The sequence below is a fragment of the Balaenoptera borealis genome (genome assembly GCF_965194805.1).
Source record: "Balaenoptera borealis genome assembly, chromosome: 1".
NCBI classification, from domain to species: Eukaryota; Metazoa; Chordata; class Mammalia; order Artiodactyla; family Balaenopteridae; genus Balaenoptera; species Balaenoptera borealis.
The window spans coordinates 154,801,418-154,823,367 of NC_138860.1; the positions used below are offsets into that span (position 1 = coordinate 154,801,418).

The 21,950-nt window shown below is 54.2% G+C and overlaps 1 protein-coding gene across 3 annotated transcripts in view; it reads left to right on the plus strand.

Annotated features, from left to right (window-relative positions):
* TRABD2B (TraB domain containing 2B) overlaps window positions 1-21,950 on the plus strand; it is a 221,111-nt gene that overhangs the window by 163,309 nt on the left and 35,852 nt on the right. For 2 of the 3 annotated variants that reach the window (XM_082371016.1, XM_082371014.1), the window contains exons 3-4: window positions 13,265-13,411; window positions 19,948-20,122. In XM_082371016.1, coding sequence (XP_082227142.1) covers window positions 13,265-13,411; window positions 19,948-20,122 — 322 coding nt within the window. The remainder of the gene's footprint in view (window positions 1-13,264; window positions 13,412-19,947; window positions 20,123-21,950) is intronic. The other variant, XM_082371015.1, reaches the window with a different exon arrangement.

A 21,950-nucleotide genomic window follows, 5' to 3' on the forward strand; every position in this document is an offset into this window, starting at 1 on the left:
CTGACTTCTCTGTATTCTTTTCCCAAGACCCAAGGCTCAGATTTCAACTTCACATTCTTTTGCCTCCGGTCTAAAAACATTTTCCTTTTCTGTGGTGGGGGGAAGGAAGGGATAAGGGGGCATAAGAGACCGAAACTGCTCAAGTAAAGCCTCATTCCTGTCTTAGTCTGCATCCCCCTGCTTGCTGTGTGGCTTTGGGCACCTTCCTGCCCTCTCTGGGCCACCGCATCCTCTCTAGACAGTGAGATCCCACGCAGGATCTAAGGGCCCTCCCTCAACTGACATTCTCTTGGCAGAGCCAGAGTCTCCAACGCTCCCGTCCTGCTGCCAAGAATTGCCTCCTGTGACTAAACAGGCGAAAAGCCGGAGAGGTTGGGACTGTATTGTAGTTTTGTCCATGAGGCCAAGTTCTATGCAGCTGTTGCCTTTGATGTACTCTAGCGAGAGTGTCCATTCCCTGGGCTCTCAAGGCTGCAGGTCCCATGCCAGTCCCAGGCTGTCTCCTTTTCCTCCTGCCATTCAGGGCCTGCTCCTCTTCTGTCCAGCTGCTTCCCCAAGTGGGGCTCAAGACTTCCTGGAGTGGAAGAAGAGAGAGTGAGGACCCAGCCCCGAAATTCAGGGCAGGGGAGTTGGGCCAGTGGCGGGCAAGGGGAGAGACTGAGAGCCCTGAGGTGTAGGCTTCTAGAACAACCAAGCCAGAAAGGAGCTGGAATTCTAGCCTGCCTTCACTTCCTCCATGCATCCCCAAAGCCCCCCAGGCCCAGGTGGGGCCTCCTCACCTCTCCCAGCCCCAAGAGGGCTAAGACTGTCTCCTGCCTGGAACCTGTGCTCCTCTGATCCTTTCTCAGCGAAGCAGCCAGAGGGCAGCTTCTAAATCGAAAGTCTGACTGGTCGTTCCCGTCTGTATAACTTCCATGGCTTCCCATAGTCCTCTAGATAAAGTCTGAGCTCCGGATCTCACCCCAGCTCCCTGCTCCAGTCCCAGCTCACGCCCTTCACCAGCCACACACGCTGCGCTTAGACCAGGGGATCATCGGCACTTCCCCGAACTGGCCAGCTTCACCCAGCCTTTGACACTGTGGGCTTTGACACTGCCTGGAATTCCTCTTCTTTCTCTTCTGCATAGTAGATGTGCGCTCTCACAAGGTATCACTGCAGAGCACCTCCTCCGTGAGTCCTGTGTGCGGTCCTCCCCTGGCTGGATGAGCCCCCCTTCCGCTGGGCTCCCACTGCACTGTGTCCATCCCCGTGCCCAGCTTCACAAGTGATGTTAGCATCTGGCTGCAAGCCTTCCTTGGGTGCCTCCTGCCGTGCTCCACCTTACCCTTGACCTTGAGCTCCTTGAGGATAGAAGTGGCTCCACAGCCCCAGCACCCAGCACTGGGCCTGGCACAAATCCATATTGATCATTGAGGGGTGAATGGGAATAATCCACATACATTGGCTTCTGCCCCCCTTCAGAGCTGCCCCACTGCTGCTTAGGGAACAGAAGCTTCTTAAAATTCCCTAAGGAAGGACAGGAATGTTTTCCAAGGTTTTTAGAGCGCTAGCTCCCTAGGCGGGGCGGACAAGTACAATTCTCCCCACTTGGCAGATGGGTGAACGGAGGCCTGGAGAAGAGAAGGGCCTGGCCCATGTTCCCATGGCAGCACATCACCAGAATGGGAACCTCACACAGCCTGTATGTAGCAGGACCCAGATTTGAGTCAGGGTCGAGCCGTGCCCCTTCTGCTGCTCTATGTGGTTGGTCTCCGAGGCACTTGTAGCCTGTGACTTAGCGGAGAAACAATTTCACTCATCAGCACCGAGTGCTCACGGAGCCGGCACCCCCGACCTCCCACCCCAGGCCACCTGGAACTGCCCACCCCAAATCCGTTGTCCCTAGCTGCTGCCCAGGCCCCAGGCAGAACAGAGGTCCCCTCCCTGCTAGGGCTCGGGAGGCTCCCCCCACTCCTCCTTGCAAATTGGTAATTGCTGTGTGGTCAGACCAGAAGGAATTAGACAAGCCCTCTAGGAATTTCATACTGATTTTGCAAATGAAAATGGAGACTTGCCTTTTGAAGTCTAGGCAGCTGTGTCAGCAGGCAGGTCTGAGACAGCAGGAAAAATAAAAACTACATACTGCCAACCAATGGAGGCAGCCGCTTCACAATAATGATGATGATAATGGTAACCATGGGCACCGCCAACTGATTGCCTGCCCAGTAGACCGTTGTCCCTCTGAGAGTCTCAGTCTGCTCATCTGTGGTTCCCCAGCTATTTCCGCCGCCACAGGTGACCAGCCCACTGTCAGAACATCCAGCAGAGAAGGGCTGGGTGGAGCGTGGAGCCCTCCCCCTGAGACCGAAGGCCCTTCGCCACCGGGTCCCCTCCGGGCCTAACTCCTGACACGTCTTTAAACACATCATGCACTTCCGAGCCCCTCTGCCTTGAACATGCTTTTCTCTCAACCCCACTCATCCTGCACAGCCCAGCTTAAAGCCTGATTCCTTCACCAACTCCCAGGCTGCATCACAAACCCCCTCTGCGACCCCAAAGGCCCCTGTTTTTCCCTTTTATCATTAACTTACCCCAGGGTTTTATAATTACCTGTTTCTCTCTCCAACTCATCTACCACCTTGAAGTTCCTCAAAGCTTTATAACTGGAAATAGGCCGGCCTAGATGATTCTGTGGGACTTTCTGATACATTTTGGTTTTTTCCTCTATTCACGGTATGTATTCAACTTAGGAGATCAGAAGTGATGATTGGGGAGCAAAAAAAAATTCATGACAGATAGTTGACCCCAGGGTCAGGGAGGGCTTGGCACACTGAGCAGAGCTAAGGCTGGGGCCACGTAGCCCTGACAGTGGGGGAGCATGTGATGTCACCAACTTCTCTGAGCCTTGGTTTCCCTGTCTGTAGAATGGGGTCAGTAATGTTGGCCTCACAGGGCTGTTATAAAGAATAAATGAGCTTCCATGTGCCAAGTGCCTAGAACCGTAGACAGTTTAAATCATGACATGGTGGGGTGTCACCGTCCCAAAGTGTTGGGCTCATAGATCATGACAAGCAGAGCTGAGAAGTACTCCCACATCCTCGTGTCTCAGAGGGGGAACCTGTGACCAGAAAGTGGGCCCACAACTGGTCTGGAGTCAGAGCCTGCAGCACCAGAATCTAGGTCTCCAGCCTCCCTTGGGCTTACCTGTGCCTAAAACTGAAGAGCAAGGGACCCTTTTGCCGTCCAACAGGGCAGACCCCATACGAACTCCCTTCCTGGAGACCCCAAGCCTCTGGGCCTGTCCCCACCCCCAGCCCAGCCCCTGCCTCAGCCCGGCTGTTAGCTCCCTACCCAGCAGAATGCTAATCTCCTCCTGTGGGTGGCTCCGGATTTATGAGCCGTTCCTGGCATGACTTGAAGGACAGAAGAGGAATGCTGGGATCTTTAAGGGTGGTCTTCGGGTGGAGAAACTAGGCATCCAGAGAAAAGAAGGAAAGAAAGCTAGGGTGAGTCAGCCTCCGCTGCCCGCCCGGGAAAGCACAGAAGGTTCCGCCAGCCCACACTGCAGGGCAGCTGGAGGATGTGGCCGCATCGCCGAGGTCCACCTGGTGGGCGTCCACGGAGCAGGGACCGTCTGTGCTAGAAGCCAAGCCCAAGTTCTTGGGTTGTGGCTGGGGTTGGGGACAGGGTAAGGGGAGGGGAGGGAGGAACGTGCTCAGAGATCCCTCTTTAGGAGGAAGACAGCTGCCCTCTCATCTTCAGTCTCATCTCCTTGCTTCACTCCTATCTCCCCGGATTCCATGTCAACAGAGCTACTGCAGCCACCTCTGCTCAGCCTCTCTGGGACTTCCCATCCCCGTTGGGGGAAGCCAGAGGCCTTTGAGGCCCACAGACCCCCACGGGACGTTCTCCCCACCAACCCCGCCCTACCTTTCTGACTGCGTCCTGGAAATCCCCCTTGCCTTTCCAGATCGACCCTCTGTTCTCCCAGCTCTGAGCCCTGCAGTGACACATCACCTTGCCTCCCTTATCCTGATTTTAGTGGGAAGCATTGGCAGGGGATGAACAGGCAGGAGGGCAAGGAAGCTGGGATATTTCTTGCCCCCCACCCACGCCCTCCTCCCTGCTGGCCACCGTGGTCCAGGCCGTGGAGCAGTAGCTGTGGTCCCCTCTGACCGCCGTGGCTCTGGCTGGGTTTAGGTCCCTGACCACCCCCCCCCCCCGCCTTTCCCTTTAAGGCTTAGGGGCAGGAAAGCTTCCCACTGCCGCTGTTCCTCAGCGCTCCACCGTCTCCTGTCCACACCTCTGTGAATATTCCCATCATTCAGTGTGCTTCAATTACCCTTTCAGTTGAACTTACCTCATTGGAGCTCACTGCACGGGCAGTGCACCATCTATTTGCTGCTGGGTCTCTGCCTGAGACAGATCGCATCGACTAGTTCCCCTTAGCTCACTCCTCTCCAACCACGCTGGCCTCTTTCCTGCTCCTCACACCCATCAGGCTCGCTTCTGCCTCAGGGCCTTTGCACTTGCTGTTCCTTCTGCCCAGAACATCCTTCCTTCTCTCAGATAGTCACATGACCACCTCCCTAATCTCCTTCAGATCTCTTCTCGAATGTCACTTCTCATTGTGTCTTTCCTGAGCATCTTATATAAAATGTCAACCCCCATCATACACACAGACACTTCCTATGTTCCTTGCCTTATTTTCTCCTTAACAGCTATCACTTTCTAACATATTTTACTGGTTATTTTTGTTTATTGTCAGCTTCCTCCTACTGGAATAAAAGCTTCATTAGAACAAGGATCTTTATTTGCTGTGTTTACTGCTGTCCCTTCAGGGTGTAGAAGAGCATCTGGTACAGAAGTGGTCAATAAGTATTTATACAATGAATGTGTGAGTTGGTCCTTTTCGCAGGTGGGTAAACCAAGGCCCAGGGAGGGAAAATGGCTTGCCCAGGGCTTTGTGGTGGAGATTCAGATGGAGATGGGAGCTCTGGTCCTACCTGCCAGCACAGAGCCAGTCCCCGTCTCCAGGAAACCTTGTGTTTATTTGGTGGCCTGCTGCTCAGTGGTGCAGTGTCCGGAGACAGGATTCTGTGCCGGGGGCCGGGGGACTCAACATACTGAGAAGGAAGCAGGGAAGTCGTCAGCACTGCTTTGGTGCTGTCAATGGAGCAAGGAGAATGAATGAATAAATAAACCTCAGCCAGAGCCTGACAGGCTCTAACCTTTGAGGAATTCTCCCCCAGGCTGGAGAAACCTTCCTGTGAAGCAGAGCTGCCGTTCACCCCAGCCCACCTCAGGGCTGACAGACATGTGGCTCAGGGTCCAGGGGGCTCAGCTGCCACCTCTGTGCCCTGGGGGTATTGGGTCCCAGCAGGGAGCTGCTCAGGACGGGGTCCTGGGATGAGTGGTCCAGCTTTTCATCCATCCATCCATTCCCTCATTCTACAAGTATTTCTCAAGCATCTACTATGTAAGTATCAGGCACTGTGCCCTCTGCTGGAGAAACAGCCATGACCAAGAAAGGCAATTTTCCTGCCCTTGAAGTGTTCACCATCAAGCAGGAAGAATGAGCATTAAATAGCAATGAAGCAGGGTGAGTGCAATGGTCCAGGAAGTGACAGTGCTTTGGGGGACCTGCCCATGGTCCAGGGAAGTCCTCCTGAGAAGGGAACCTCTGTAGCCAAGTGAAAGGGGAGTGAGAGCTGGTGGGTGGAAGAAGGTTCCAGGCAGAAGGGGGAGCAAGGGAGGTGGTCCTGAGGCTGGGAGGATGAGTTCGGCACAAGGCTGGAGCCGAACGATCAGGCAGGGCAAAGAGTAGAAACAGCGCAGGAGGCCATGTTCCAGGTGGGGTTCCTTGGCCAGGTGACCTCTTTCCTCTCCTCATATGTCAGCTCTAAGCAGGCCCCATGACTGAGGTCCTAGCACCCTTCCTCCTTCCCAGCTGACCACTCAGAATTTGGGCTTCACACACTGGCCCCTACTTGTCTGTTTGTCTGGTGGAGGCAGCTTGGTGGGCCAGGCCTAGGGGCAGCAGAAAGAACCCAGCACCTGTCAGCTGGACCTGAGTTTGAATTCCAGCTCCAGTTCTTCAATGTGAGACCTTGTGCAAGTACTTTCACCATCCTCAAGACCTCAGTTTCTTCATATGTCATGTGGGAATAACAATCCATTCTCTGAAAGTTGTGGGATGGTTTCTCAACATCCCTACTGTGGCCCATGGAACCTGGCATGCCAATGAACTCTGACCTCATCGCCTATCACTCTCCTTATTTTCTCAGCTCCAGCCACCCTGACCTCTGCTCCTCCTTGCATATGCACGGGGCCTTTGCACCTGCTGTTGCCCCTTCTCTCATCACTCTCTGCCCTCCTTTTCTGCTTCTTTTTTTCTTTGTAACACATACTGTATTTGTTAGGGTTCTCCAGAGAAACAGAACCAAGAGCATGTGTAGATAGATAACTAGATAGATAGATAGACAGACATATACATATATACGTACAGATTGATTTATTTTAAGGAATCGGCTCATGCATTGTGGAGGCTGGCAAGTCCAAAATCTACAGGGTGAGCTGGCAGGATGGAAATCCAGGGAAGAAGTGCCGATGCTGCTGTTCAAGTCCAAAGTCACTGTGCTGGCAGAATTCCCTTCATCAGGGAGGTTGGTCTTATCTATTAAGGGCTTCAACTTATTGGATAAGACCCACCTCATCCAATTATTATACAGCATAATCTGCTTGACTCAAAGTCTTCTGATTTAAATGTGAATCTTATCTAAAAACTATCTTCACAAGAACATCTAGAATGTTTGACCAAGTATCTGGGTACCATGGCCTAGTCAAGTCGGCGAAATTAACCATCACAAGTCCACCCCTTGTCAAGTTGGCATTCATACAGTATCTCCTTAAATCATACTTAATCTCCAAATAGATAATAACAAGGTCACACTTATGCCTAACAATTACAAGTCTGCCTGCAACCAAAACACGCTAATGCCTTCCCCAAAAGAGGATGCAAAGTCTTTGGGTGGTATTTATTTACTTTTCTCCTTGAGGTACCATAACTTAAATGCAATACTTAAGAGTACTTGAGTTAACAATACTTAAACACTATGGTATAAAGTCAATAAATATGTCTTGTGTTACTTGATAGGAGAGAAGAAAAGAAAAAGAAGAGACAGGAGAAAACAAAGATTTTATACACACACACACATTCTTAACAAATTAAGGAAGAAATACTCCGGACTAGGAGAGTCCTTGTTTCTGTAACTGGTCACGTGGTCAGAGCTGGCATTTATAACTACCTTCTTCTATTACCCCCATCACTACCTATTCCCTTTGCCTTCTGCAAGCTCCTCAGCTAGTTGTGGTTCTTTAGCTGGTGGGATGACCCAAACCTTCATTCCTGACGGGTCTGGGCCATTAGACTGCCTACGCTGGGTCGTTGTAGTTTCCCACTGACATCAGTTACCCACAGGGCCTGGTAATACTGAGACGCCCTAAGGGATATCCTATGCCGCAGACGCGCTCTCCCTCACCTCCAATTCCCCCTTGGTCCTCAGGACCAGGCCCCCAGCCAGCCCAGTAACTCCCTGCTTCGCCTGTTGGTTTAGAGGCATGAGGAACCCAAAGTGACAGAGGGCAGTCTGAACTTACAGTTCAATGGAACTCTTGTTGTGTCTTTAACATACTAAATATTAACATTTTACTAATTATTTTATTTATTCTCTGTTTCCTCCCCAGCAGATAAGCTCAGTGAGAGTAGGATTTGGGTCTGTTTTGTCCCTGACTAAATCCCCTGACCTAGAACAGTGCGTGGCCCATGCCAGGTGCTCAGTAAGCACCGGCGAGTGGGTTGGGGCCTTTGCTGTGACTTCCCTATAGTTCGGGGTGGGTGAGAAGTGACGGTCCCAGCCTGAGAGCCAGGCCTGTCTCAAACATCCTTCCTGACAAAGTGGGTCCGGCCTTCTCACGATGACGCTGCTGCGCCGACAAGGCCTCGGTATTCACACTTCCAGCCCATCCAGGACTGTTTATAGACTGATCTGGAACAATAAACCTGTCCCCACCCTCCTGGCGCCTGTCTCCCTCCATCCAAGGCCCATGTTTGAAGATGTGTTTAAATTCCAGGCCTACACTCAGCAGACGCTGCGGGCCAGCTCCTGGCCTGCAAGTACCGGTGAGGGGGGTGCCACCAGGATGTTCAGGGGCTCTTGGTGGCCGGGCCTCCACATACGGCCGTCCAGGGGAAGTGAGGCGGCTCTCGCCTTCACCCCGTGTTTGTTATTTCATGTCAAAGCCTTATCATAAACATTATCCTAGAGTGGGCCACCGAGGCTAGGGGCGAGGCGGGTTTGTTATTCTGAAGTGGTCGGGGGGCAGAAGGCATTGAGGCCTGGGAGTCTGAGCAGGGCCAGGCTTGAGGATTCAGGGTGAATGACAGGGAAACAGGAATCAGAGCAAGAAGGCACTTATTCGCGCCTGTGCACTGGGCTTTGAAGGCCCCACTTTCCAGCCATCCTCTACTACAAAGGCCCATTGGCATATCTGCCTCTAAAAGGTGCTCCGTGTGGATGGAAACCAAGTCCAATTAATCCAACAACCCCAGACGCCTGCAGAGAATCACTAGAAAGTAAATGTTTGTTGAATGAATGAATGAGTGTTACCTCCCTATGTCTGTTGGAAGCACCAAGAATGCACATGAAGAAGCACGTATTACTTTGAAGTCCTGGTCATGGGAACCTGGTTGGAGCTAGACAAAAGTAATTTCGTAGCCCAGCTCTGTCCTTTATAAGCCATGTGGGCTTGGGTCCCCTTCCCCTCTGCTTCTTTGTTTTCCCATCTGTGAATAGGGACACCTCCCTGCTGGCTCTCTCCCAAGGAGAACAGAGTGAAGTCCCGAGGGCAGTGGTGAACTAAGAGGATGGGTTCCAGGGCTGGATGGCCCAGGTTTGAATGCACATCCGCCCCCCTCCAGCTTTGTCACCTTCAGTGGGTTACTTAATATCTCTTTGCTGCAACTGCCCCCTCCCACCACCCCAATCTATGAAATGGAGCTAATACTAGCCCTACCTTAGAGTTGCTGTAAAGGTTAGATAAATTAATATGGGCTTAGAGAGTTTCTGACGCATAGTAAGTGCTCAATAAACATAGTGACCCTAGTAATCAATGGATGAGGACTGCTTCACAAATTGCAAAGGATGGATACGAGGCAGGAGGTAGAGGGGGAAGGTCGTGGGATTCAGGGTCAGCATCCTTCCCTCTCATAGTTCTTGAGTGTCTGCTGTTCAGCAGTGACCAGAGAGGCAGGCTCCCCGCCCTCACCAATCTCTCAGTCTAGACAGGCAGGGAACAGGGAATTACCTGAAATGGACATCTCAGTGGGATAAGTGCCACAACCAAGGGAAGCTCCGGGGTCTGTGATGGGGGTTGAGGGGAGTCTGGAGTGACGGGCTGGATTTCAGTCCCGACTCCACCACACCCCGGCTGTGCCACACTAGAGGTGCTTCTTGAATAATCTGATCTCAGTGTTCTACCTCTAAACATGTTAATAATAAATTCTCCCTAGCTGTTTTTTGGCTATTTCACAAGGCTCCTGAAAGAAAATGGGTATGGCAAGGTGTGGGGGATGAATGTGGACTGTGCCAGTGGACCTCGGGAAATCCAGCCCCAGACATGATCCAGAGCACAGCAAAAGGTCCTAGGCTGGGCGTCAGGGAACAGGGAACCCACTCTGCCCCCAGCTCGCCGTGTGGCCTGTGGGCAAGCTTCATCCTGCCTGTCCTGGACCCGTGTCTTTTCTCCTCTTCCATGTGAAGAGGGCATACGAAGAGATCAGTGGTTCTCAAACGAGGCTCTGTGGGTTCCACAGAGAAGCACTGGGAGCCTGTCACGGTGGGGGGGGCATTGAGCCAGCGGGACTTCAGGTAAATAGCCTGCCTCCTTTACCTCAATGAGGGAAGTTCCCATTTCTATCTGCTACACATTTTGAGTTCCAAGTAAGTTTCCTCTGGAAAACAATAACAACAAAAAAGGATTCCATGGCTACAAAAGGTTTGAAAAACTGCTGGGCCCTTCTAGCTCCAATCAGGGAAGGTTTAGGTCTAACTATTTTCTTCCAAGCATTTATTCCACACTTACTACATGCCAGGACTGTTCTCAGCGCCCTGCAGACTGTAACGTGCTTCATTCACTAGAACACCTCCCAGCTCCACGAGGGCCACATGACTGCAGAAGTGACTCCATGTGTCTAAGAGGGTCCGGGGGTCATTTCCCCGCCCCCCGAGCCGGGTCTTCTGGGCGCCCGAGCCGATGACCTCAGCACAGGCCAGGTGGGGCCAGCGCTGAGAAGCAGCAGGGCAGGTGTGTGCAGCGCAGGGTGTGGTGACAGGAAGTCTGTGTGTCCCAGCCCCCAGAGGAGGAGAGAGCTCCAGCCCGCCTGGACGCTTTCATCCCAGGCATCTGCTATGCAGGAGGAAGTGCCTGTTGCCTTAGCGATGTCCACGGCAACAAGGCCACTGCCTGCTGCGATCCATCCCCAGCCGCCCTGCTGCCATCGACACCCTGCGCCAGGTGGCTGCAGATTGGATTTCAGGGGTGGTGGCCAGAACCTGGAAGCCTGGAGAAGGCCCAGAGGTGGGGTGGTGGGGCCTGACCTCATCTCCAGTCAGCTCATTATGGGAAGCAGGCTGGGCTGCCAGAGCTCAGTGCAATCCAGCTCTCCTGCCCGCCCAGAAACAAAAATAGAAGGGGATGGGTGGAGGTGCTCTCACAAGCACAAGCTTGGCCCAGTCGCCCAAGACAGTATTTTAGCTAGACTTTGTGTACCTATTACCTGAGCTTTTTTGTTCAGATTATGTGTTCTGGAACCACGTGGCTAATGCCACTTGGCAGAAACTTCTGCCACGTGGTGGCAGCGTGCCCCAAGTGCAGACAGAATGCCAGAGTTCTAGGGGCTAGTCTGAAGGGCTTACTGAGCAACCTTGAACTATGAATTGACCACAGCAGGTGTCAAAGCACCGAAGAAAGGATGGGTGACACCCTCTACCAGGCACAGTGCTGAGTTCTGCCAATGCAAAAATAAATAGGATGCAATTCCTGTCTTCAAGCCGCTCATCGCCTAAGGGGGGAGACAGGTAGCTAAAATGCATTTACAATCTATTGTTCACGTCCTGCTGGAGGGAAGCAGGGTGGGTCCCTCATCTCTCGCCACAGCTGTGCTGTGAAGCATTTACTCACATGTCTGGGCCCAGCTGCAGGCAGGCAGGCAGGCTCAGTGGGCTCAGCTGGGCTCACTTGCTTGTCTGGGAGCCGGCTGGCTGTCTGCCGGACTGGGACCGCCTTGGTGGGACGACGCAAACAACTGGGCTCTGCCACGCACGCCTCTCACCCTCCAGCAGGCCAGCCTGGGCTGCTCTCAGGGCAATGTGATGTGTAAAAGACAGCAGCACATGTGTAACGCTTCCTCCATTTGGCTATGGAGGCTTATCATGCTGGCCTCCATGTGTAATGCAGCAAGTCCAGAGTCAGAATGTGAAGGAGCTACAGAGTTCCATGGCCAAGGGTATGTATATAGGGAGGGGTTAAGGTTTGGGGCCATTACTGGATCACTCTGCCACACAGGGAGACCGTGGGAGCTCTGGGGAGGGGCCTCACCCAGCCCCCAGTTGGTCAGAGAAGCCTCATGGAGGAGACATCTGAGCAGACCCTGGAAGGCCAAGTCTCGATTTGCAAGTGGAAAACAGAGGCGGGAGGTCTCTCATGCACAGGGAACAGCATATACAAAGCACAGAGACAGAAGACTGCTGAGTAGTTCAGCATTTGGAGACACAGGGGCTGGAAACGAGGTCGCTGACCACAGCAGCGGCCAGGCCGCTGCCTTGCAGGGTCCAGTGAGGAGCTAGGCTTTTATCCCCTGGGCAGGAGGCATCCATGAAAGTTTTGAGCAAAAAAAGAAAGATAAAGTCCATCAGATTTGTGTTTTTAAAGGATAGCTGTGGCAGAAGAATATGGGATAGGTGGGAAGTGGGGTGGGGGGGGAGTCTGCAGAGAGGAGCATGGGTTGCAGTGGACCCAGTGAGAGAGGCTTGGGCCTGAACCGGTGTGGACTAAGGCTGGGGGTGTGTTGTCCAAGACAGTGTGCAGACAGGATGAACAGGGCCTGAGGACTGCCAGGGAGGCTGGAGCTGGGGAAACAGCGAGGACAGGTGGCCCGAGACCACCTCCTGGCGTTTTGCACAGGAATTGCAATTGTTTTTCCCTCTATCTGTGCTAAATAACCCACTGACTGGTCAAGCTCCTCCCTTTTGTTGGCCAAAGGAGTCTGGGATGCATAGCTGTGTGAAGCTGGCTCTAGTCCCAGCCGTGCAGAATTGGCCACTTCCCCTCCCCTCCTTGGCTTCAGTTTCCCCATCTAAAATGGGACATTTTAGATCATCTCTCAGGGCCTTGTGCCTTGGGCAAGGCATGTTCCATTAGAGCCATGGTCCTCAAATGCCAGAAGCAATTGGACCGCTAAAGAGGTTCCCAGGGAGCCTGTTAAAAATACACATCCTGGGCTCCACCTCAGAGATTCCAATTCTGGAATCTCTGATATTTTTGTGTAGCACTCCAAGTGATCCTGATGCCTGGCAGGTCTGGCTGGGCACAGCTGTGTCCCCAGGGCCTGGTACAGTGGCCCAGAGCACAGAGGGGCTGGAGGAAACGCGTGCTGAATGGCAGCACAGATCTGACTTGGGGGCTCAGCTCCTAAGGCCTTTGCCTGGTGTGAGGATGGCTTCTGGAGGAGGTGGCATTTGGGTTGGGCCTTGACATCTAATGGGCTTTCTGGTTTTTTGTTCATTTGTTTGTTTTGCTTTGTTTGGGGGTGCTCTTGATTCCAAAATGAGTCTGTGCTCCTTCTAGAACTTATCTAGGCACTCGAGAAGAAAGGAGTCAAAAGAAAAACTCGTCCATCATTCCAAAACCCGGACACAACTAGGGCTCTCTTTGCCACATTATTAGATAAGATGTTGATGCCCAGAGCAGTACTGGGGACCTGTGAGGGCAAAGGGCTGGAGATGAGAGCAGGCTGAACGTGGTGAGAGCCCAGTGAGTGAAGAGCGGGAGACATGGAACACTCGGGCGGTGCCAGCTGGTGTCAGGCCCCTCCCATCTTTTCACACACCCTGTTTCAGGCCTGTTGCCCCAAAGTCCAGCGGGAGGAGGGTCGGTCCTGGAGGGGTCAGGGGCCTCAGCCAGGGTCCCTGAGCACAGCCCTGACGCCTCTCCTCCCTCTGCGCAGGTGCTGTTTGCCCTGAACCAGACCCTGCTGCAGCACGAGAGTGTGCGGGCCGGGAGCTTGCAGGCACCCTACACCACCGAGGACCTCATCAAGCACTACAACTGCGGGGACCTCAACGCCGTCATCTTCAACCACGACACATCCCAGGTGAGGCTTCCCACCCCCAGCCCGGGCAGCCTCCAGGACACCAGTTCCCAAGGCCAGGCCCATAGGAAGGCATTTATTAGACACCTACTGTGTGCCAGGCGCAGGCAATCTTCTCTCCAGCCATGGCAAGCAGGAGCTTTGGCATCCCCGTTTTATAGATGGGGGAAACTGAGGCTCAAGGACGGGAAGAGACTTGCCCAAGGCCACACCACTTATTAGTTGTTATCAAGTTGTCAAGAGCAGAGCTTGAGCCTGGTGTGTGTGACTCTGGGGCCTAGACCCTGGAAGCTTTGCCTGTAAGAACAGGGAGGCCTCGTTGAGGCTTAGTCCAGCATCTGGGGAGATTAAAGCCCAGGAAAGGGAAAGCTCACAGGTGCTCAGAGCTTGGGCTTGAGTCCAGCCCAGGGCTCTCTGCCTCGATTCGAGTCCTAGAGGAAAGATTCCCCCCAGGCTGGGCATACAGTGAGTGGGAGCCGAGGAGCTGAGCATGGCTCCACCAGGCCTCCCGTTGCCCTCGGGATAAATTCCAAGGTACTTTGTAGGCAGTCAAGGCCCCCTCTCCATGTCCTACCCTCCATGGACCTCATCACAGCCCAGGTCCCCCGCCCCAAAGACCTCATTTTGCTGACCTCTGCCACTTGTAGCACTTCCCCTATGCACCTTGCCCTTTCCCACAGCTCTGCCTATGTTCAGGCTCCTCCCTCCCAGTTTCCTCCCACTCGGGCCGTGGTCCAGCGTCATCTCACCTGCGAAACCGCCCTGACACCCTGGGTGGAGTTAGATTCTCTCCCGGGCACCTCTAGGCCCCCTGTGCTTTCTGTGTCTGGTGCTTGATTATCCATTCATTCAAGAGGCAGCTGAATTAGTCAGAACAGGCCACCTCCCCGCTCAGGACACTGAATGGCTCCCGATTTTTCTCAGGATAAAGCCAGAGTCTCTGTGATGGCCTGCGTGGTCCCGTGGTCTTTCCCCAGCCTCCACCCCGTGTCCTCTGCCTCCCCCCCCTGCCCGCCACATGCCACTCCAGCTGCGCAGGCCTCCCTGCTGACCCATGAGCCCACCCACACACTTCGCCTTTGCACTGGCTGTTCGCTCGGCCCGGAAGGCCTTTCCCCAGGTGTCACCATGGCTCACCCCCTCTCTGCCTTCAAGACATAATGCAAATGTCATCGGCTCAGTGAGGCGGGCCCCGACCCGGTCTAGAATTGCAACCTGACGCCCCTCCCGCCCCCGCCAAAATGTCCCCTTTACGATGCTCCACCTTTCCTCATGGCCTTTATCATCTTCTCGCGTACTTATATATCTTGATTCATTGATCAGTCATTATTTATTGTCTGTCCTTTCCCACTACAGCATAAACTCCCTGAGGGCAGGGTTTTGGGTCTGTTTTATTCACTGATAATTGGCTAGAGCAGCGCCTGGCACAGAGCACGACTCAGTAGATATTGGATGAATGAAGGAAATAGTTTATAAATGCCAGGCACAGAGCTATGGAAAGGGATATGGCGGGGCGCCAGAGAGAGTTGCCCTCATGGGGCTGAGGGTCTCATAGGGAAAAAGGGGAGATTCAACAAGCGACTGCACCTAAGCATGATCCTTGCTACGAGGGGGAGTAGAGGATGCCCTTAGAGCCTGTGGCAGGAGCAGGAATTTAGGTGGGCTTGGGGGTAGGGGTGGGGCAGGGCTGGGGAGAGAAGGGAAGACTCCTGAAATAAGAGAGGTCAGAGAAGAACCTGAATTGGCCACAGACAGGAGGCAGAAGAACATTCCGGCAGAGGAAACCACGCAGACGAGCTGGAGGCAAGAGACAGCAGGAGGAGGGGTGAGAGTTTGGGCTGGAGGCATAGCCAGGGACCCCACTAGACCCCAAGCTCCTCGAGAGCAAGGGTGTGCTGTCCACTCTCGTCGCGCTGCCCAGTGCAGGGCATGGCACAGAGCGAGTATCAGTGAGCGATGCTGCACGGGCACACGCAGGCGTGTGCGGTGCTCGGTGCAGTGCAGAGAGTGAGGGAGAGGAAGGATGCGGAGGCCCCGCACAGAAGGCTGGGATTCCGGGTGCCCTGACTCTCTCTGGTAGAGGAGTGAGGGAGGAGGACCCTGGCAGCACGAGGCTCACAGGCGTTTCACCAGCCATCCACCCACCCTGTGACAGAGCCTAGCACCGCATCCTCCGCTGGGCAGAGGCTGGCGAGCCCTGAGCAGCCAGGGAGCTGTGTGCCTGAGGGGTACCCGTCACCACTCAGGATGGCCTGGCCGTGACATGGCCAGGCTGGGGAGAGTGGTGTGCAGGACAGGGCCCTGGCCACGGAGGGCAGGACGCTAAGCTGAGAGAGGGAAGAATGGGGTGACCCCGGGGGATGACAAGTTCAGAGTTTCTTTGCGCAGTGTCCAGAACCACTGGCGTGTCTCTGACAGGTGAACTACGTCGGGGGTCTCCTGGCAGTGCCTGTACTTGAAGTAGAGCAGAGGGCACAGGTAGACTGGCCCACCCAGATTAGAATAGCAACCCAGGGGTGCACAGGCCGAGTCTAGCCCTCAAGGGAGGGACTAGGCAGCCCCGCCCCCAGACACAGACAAGCCTAGTGTCAGGGCAGCAAGGCTAAATCCAGTGCCCGCGTGCTAACAGAGGAGGGGTCTGCGGCTGGAGGTCTCGACGTCACAGGGGCTGGAGGGGGCAGTCACCGCCTGCAGCTGGGGAGGTCTGCAGGTGAAGGTGGTATTGGAACAGGCTTGAGAGTAGAGTCCGGCCAGGTGTGGACAAAGGCAGGGGCTGGCAGGCAGAGCGAGCTGCGTGGCAGGGGCACAGGACAGTGGGAGGTCCTGAGGAATGATCTGCAAAGCAGACGGCAGATCATATGGGGGTGAGAATGTTCACTGAGGGGCCAACACCCTGGGGTGTTTAAGCCAGACAGGGACGTGGTCAGAAAGATGCCTCCGACTGCAGTGCCGAGGCTGCTGGAGCGGCCTCTGGAGGCCGGGGCCGGACAGATGCAGGGCCCAGGATGATCATACTGGCGGACAGGGGCCAGGCACACCTCACCCTTGGTCGGCTTCACCTCATCCTCCCTCCATCTCACCTTCAGAAATAGCTGAGGCCCTGGCCTCCCGCAGCTCTCCGGTCACTAGCACTGTCAGTGCCCCCAAATCAGCAGGGTGATCCAAAGGCCCCTCCCCTGGGAAGCCCTCTCTGAACCCCCAGCCTGCGTTAGGTGTCGAATAGCCATATATATTTATTGTCCATACTCAGACACTATTGAGAGTAAAAGGTCAAATGTAATTGAGTCAGAATAATTCGTAGGCATGCAGCAATCTACCGTAGCCATGAACCTGGATTGCCTTGAACAAACCAAGACACGTTGTCACCGTATTAGGGGCCTCCTCCAGGCTCCCACATCCCTCGCTGCCCTCTAAAACATGTGTGCCCCGGTGTTCTGATCCCCACTGGCTGTGAGCCTCAGCCAGGGCAGCAGACCCTGTCTTAGGGTTATCTGTGGCCTCCTAGCTGGACACAGGGCTGGACCCATGGAAGTTCTCAGAAGGTGTCTGTTGGATGGACAGGATAAAGAGAAGGGATGAGGACATTGAGGTTGTGACATCAGCAGACCTGAGCCCTTGACCACTAGACCTGACCCAGTCCTGGTCGGGGGTCAGGGGAGCCTCACCGCCCCACTCCAGCTCTGCCTGGCCCATCTTCTCATCACTCCATCTTGGACCTATCACTTTCGGGTCCTGGGGACCCAACGTGTCCTCTTTAAAATGTTATCGTATGTCCTGCACTTGAACTTGTTGCAAGAGATTTAAGACTCCCAACAAGTCTAATCACATCATTAATTTGCTTCCATCCAGCCAGGCCTCATCCTTGGCGTGGAGCCAGGAGCCATCAGCATGAAACATGCAGAGAATGTCCGCCAGCTGCAGGGCAGCCCAGGGAACCCAGTGGCTAGCCCAGCTTCTCTGTGGCTTTGACATGGAACTTTCTAGTTCTTGTTCTTTTTTTTTTTTTTTTCAAGCTCCCTAAAGATTGAATGGAGATTCGTCATCCACAAATGCACACTCATGGTCAGGGACCTGAGGAGGGAGGGCTGGACACATCACAGGGAGAAGGCCTCTGCCTGGACGCTTGGAAGAGGGGAAGGGAAGCAGAATGCTGCCTTCAGGCTCTCTGATGGTTCTGAAGGCCATCTCTCTGTCATCTCCATCTCTATCCCCTGTCCAAGGCCACCCTTCACTGTAGCCCCTGCCGTCAGAGGGGAAAGATGAGGCAGCCAGCCCCATCCCCCAGGCTAGTTGTACAAAGCTGACGTTTAGTCAAGACTTCCTTTGTGCCATGCGCTGTGCTAAGCACTTGCCAAAACTGATCTCGTTTAATTCCTATAACAATATATATAACCCCTACATGACCAATTTGGAAACTGAGTCTCAGAGAGGCCAAGTAACTTGTGAGTTACAGACGCCACCCAGCTGGTACATGGCAAAAGGAGGATTCCAGCCCGAGCTGACCCAGCTGTCTGACTTCAGGACTCACATTCACAACCTCCAGAGCTGCTGCCTGCGAGCCCGTCCATTCATCCATGCATCCACTCGTTGAACAAATATTTATTTGTCGGTGCAACATCGTCCCACGTTCTCTTCCATACCCAAGGAATGGAGAGAAGCCTGAGAGGGCCAGGTTTCCAGAAATAACCCTTCTGAGTCACAGCCTCTCTTGTGCTCCTCCCCCACTCAGAAGCCTGCAGTGTTTCCTATAGTGGCATCAAGTCCAAGTGTGGCCTGTTTTACCAGGGCTGCCAAGCATCCGCTCCATGGTTAGGGGAGGGAGTAAGAACTCTATTCCTTCATATATCCATTTGCCAAACAGTCCCCAAGCACCAACTCTGTGCTGGCCCTGATTGGGCACTGGCAGAGCTGCTGCATACAGCTACCTAGGTTGTGCACTGCTCAAGTTTAGGGCATACCGGTCGTATCATTGTCTTGCTCATCCCAGAACAGCGTATCAGGCCTTTCTGGCAGAGAAGCCCCTCTCACTCAGGGAATGCCCTGGTCCTTGGCCAACAGATAGCAGAGGCAGATGTCCCAGCCTCCCCAGAGTCCCTCTGGGTTCAGCCTCCGTTGATGCCTCCATTTTCCTCAGAAAGAGGGCTGAGAACTCGTCAGTGGCTCTAGAATCCATGTGGCTGGGCTAAAACCTGCAGGAACTTAGTCTCCTCGTGCTAGACTCTCCATCTGGCCAGTTCAGAAGTCAGCTAGGCCTTGTGTCCTGTCCTTTGGGCCTGGGTTGGTGAAGACAGAGTGGTGAAGGGGGCACCCCTTGTGAGCAAGGGCTTGGAGGTTAGCATCACACTGGTGGATTGTGGGGAAAGAGCAGGTATTCTTACTCATGGCCTCAGGGTCCTCAGTGGTCCATGGCTTCCTCTCCCACCCCACCCACATGCTGAAGGCCACAGCACTGGAGCAGGTTAGAGAGGAAACATGTTGGGAACGGAAGAACAGGAGGAGGTGATGTGGTGAGGAGGGACGGCACATCTTTATGTTCAAGGCTCCAGAAACCTGTGCTGGGCACCTACTCTGTGCCGGGCAGCAGGGGCCCAGGAACGACAGAGGTGCTGTCCCTGAACTCAGGGAGCTCTCTGCCTCGTTCAAGGACACGTCAGAAATGCTGGCCCCAGGCCATGCGGCTGAGTATGGACATGGGGCCGAGAGCTGGGAAATATGGATAGCTCCAAGCCAGGTTGTTGAACAAGCCACTGTTATGGAAGGAAGCCTTGGTCCTGGAGTTGAAATTTTCAAGAAGGGATGGAGGGTTTCGGTTACGTCCTGAGCAGCGGTGGAGCTGGGCATGCAGAGATAGTGGTGGCAACAGAAGGTGGCCAACCACGGCTGATACACTGGGAGAACCAAAGGTTATGACCCCTCCTCTGACCTCTGTAAGGTGGGGTGGGCTGAAAGGTGTCCACGACAGCACCCATCATCTCATGCAATCCCCCGCAATACCATCAGCCCCATCTTGTACATGAGGAAACCTGGACTCAGAAAAGTTAAGTAACTTGGCCAAAGTCACACAGCATCAGAACAAGGCCTGAAGCCCAGGTCAGCCTTTTTGCTACACAACGCAGACAGCTCAGCTGACCCTCCACACCTGCTTGCTGAACCAGATTCCCTGTACGTGCCAGGGACAGGGTCAGTGCTACAGTGAGAGCCTCCCAGGACCTCTGTGTCCGGAAGCCGAGGTTCAACAAGGCAGAGACGCGGGAGTGATACGTGTGTGAGGGTGGCGTCCAGGGCTCTAGCCTGGCTCTGCCATTTAGTTAGCTGTGTGGCTCTCCACCTGTCTGGATCTTTCGCTCTTCTTTCTTTATTTGTGATACTGGGATAACAGCAGTCATCTCGAAGCATCTTGGAACTGATGAAAAGCATCAATTACCTGAATAAAGGTAAGTTACCCAGCCCCCAGCCCCACACTGGGCTGTGTGTGTTTATTGGAAGCCACTCTGCTCCAGGAAGAACTGAAGGCAGCAGTCTCTGTCTTGCCTTTACAGCTGCCCAACTTTATCAACACCACCCTTCCGCCGCACGAGCAGGTCACGGCCCAGGAGATTGACAGCTACTTCCGCCAGGAGCTCATCTACAAGAGGAATGAGCGGATGGGGAAGAGGGTCATGACTCTTCTGCAGGAGAACGAAGACAAGATCTGCTTCTTTGCCTTCGGAGCAGGTTTGGGCTGGAGTGGGGAAGGGATTATTTGCCAAATCCTTAAGGGCTGGGAGGTTTGCTGGACCCTCTTCTGACCTCTACTTCATAAAGGGAAAAGCTGAGGCCCCGAATGAGCAGGAAAAGCCACATGGTGTTCAGCAGAGCTGGGATCCAAAGCAGGTCCCCTGCTTCTGGTCAAGGGATCTTTTGTGACAGTCCCCATGGACAAGGGCAGTGACCACTGCCAAAACCAGGATAACTTCTGTGGCTCCTTCATGCCCCAGGAGGCCATTCTGAGAGCCCAGAACTGAAACCAGCTCCCAGTGTCCAGCCCAGGCTCGGGCCCACCCCTCAGAGCCAAAGCCACGTCAGTGAGGGCCACGTGGCCCAGTGGGGAGAAGGCGGCTCTGGCATCCCACAGCCCTGGCTCTAAATCCCAGCCCAACGCCCTGCAGACTGCATGGCTTCAGAGGGGACCTCCTCAAGGGCTCAAGTCCCTCTTCTATGTATGGGCAGTGATAACAATAATTATGTGATGAATTGAAAAGACCTACCTTGTAGAATAGTTGCAAAGATTCGTACCACATAGTAGGAACTCAAAATGGCAGCCACAATGACCGGCATCATTATGATGATGACAGTTAATACAAATTTTATCATCACCATATGGACCATGACCTTGATGCTCCTTCTGGGGCTCTGGGAAGTCCAGACACGCAGGCACAGGTCCAGGACTTGCTCAGCGTCTCTCTGCCTGTTCCTCTCCTGCTTCTTCTCCCTCACTCTGTCTTCCTTTCTCCATGGCTGTCTCTCCTGATGTCCACCTTGGGACCAAGATACTGCATTTGCCTCCTTTATTTATCAGCTTTTGCTCCGGAGCTACAATGACAAACGTATTTCTCGCTCTCATTGCTTGCAATTTGGGCTGAACGAATTCACCTCCTGTTTTGTGAGAATTAAATGAGGTGGTTGGCGGGCGTCGCACCCTTGGGGGTTGTGCTCGCTGGGGCTGTCCTCTCTCTCCCCTCCCTTCCCTGCCCCGCTACCCACACGCTGCCTGCCTGCGTCAGGCTGAGTTAGATCAAGCCGAGCAGCCTGTCTAACACAGAAGGGCCTGTATGGACATCCTGATTCATAACAGGGCATGTCCACTGTTGGAGGTCTGCCTCACCCACCCCCCACTATTCAACCCCAAATACTGCAAGGGCAAGATCCAGGGTTTGTGTGTGTCTGCACCTGTCTTCCCTCCCCTTCAGCTCTCAGCACGGCAGAGGCGTATGGGAGGGCCTCAGAAAGGCAGGACCTCTGGGACAGGCTCTATAAGACCACACCTGCAGCTGGACGGAGACTTCTGGGCTCACGCTGCAGCTGTGCCACGGCCTGATGTGGCCTCTTCCCTCCCCTCTGGCAGCCTCAGTTCACTCATCTGAGCAGAAACAGCCAGGACTCACTTGGGCCAACCGCGATTCTAGGAGATATTCAAACAGACTTCTGAGAAGAGCGGGGTTCCTGTAGGGGTGGGAGGGGCTGCCTGAAGGAGCCAGTAGAAGCAGGACTTTGACTGCAGGACACCTGCTGGGGACCTGGCATGAGTCAGAACAGATCTGGGGACCATGCAGGGAAGTAAGTGCTCCCCAACACGCACTCTCCCTCACTCACCATCCCAGCAGGCTCCCCAGCCCTCCCTCCTATGGGCATCTGGGCAGTGTATCCTGTGCTAAAACGGCCCACAGCTGACCACAAAAGGGGCACCACTGGGAGCTCAACTAGCCCCCAGGCTCCTCCCCTAGCCTAAGACGAGCCCCTAGAGAGCCCGGTCACTGACGGAGGCCAGTAAGGGATCCAGCAT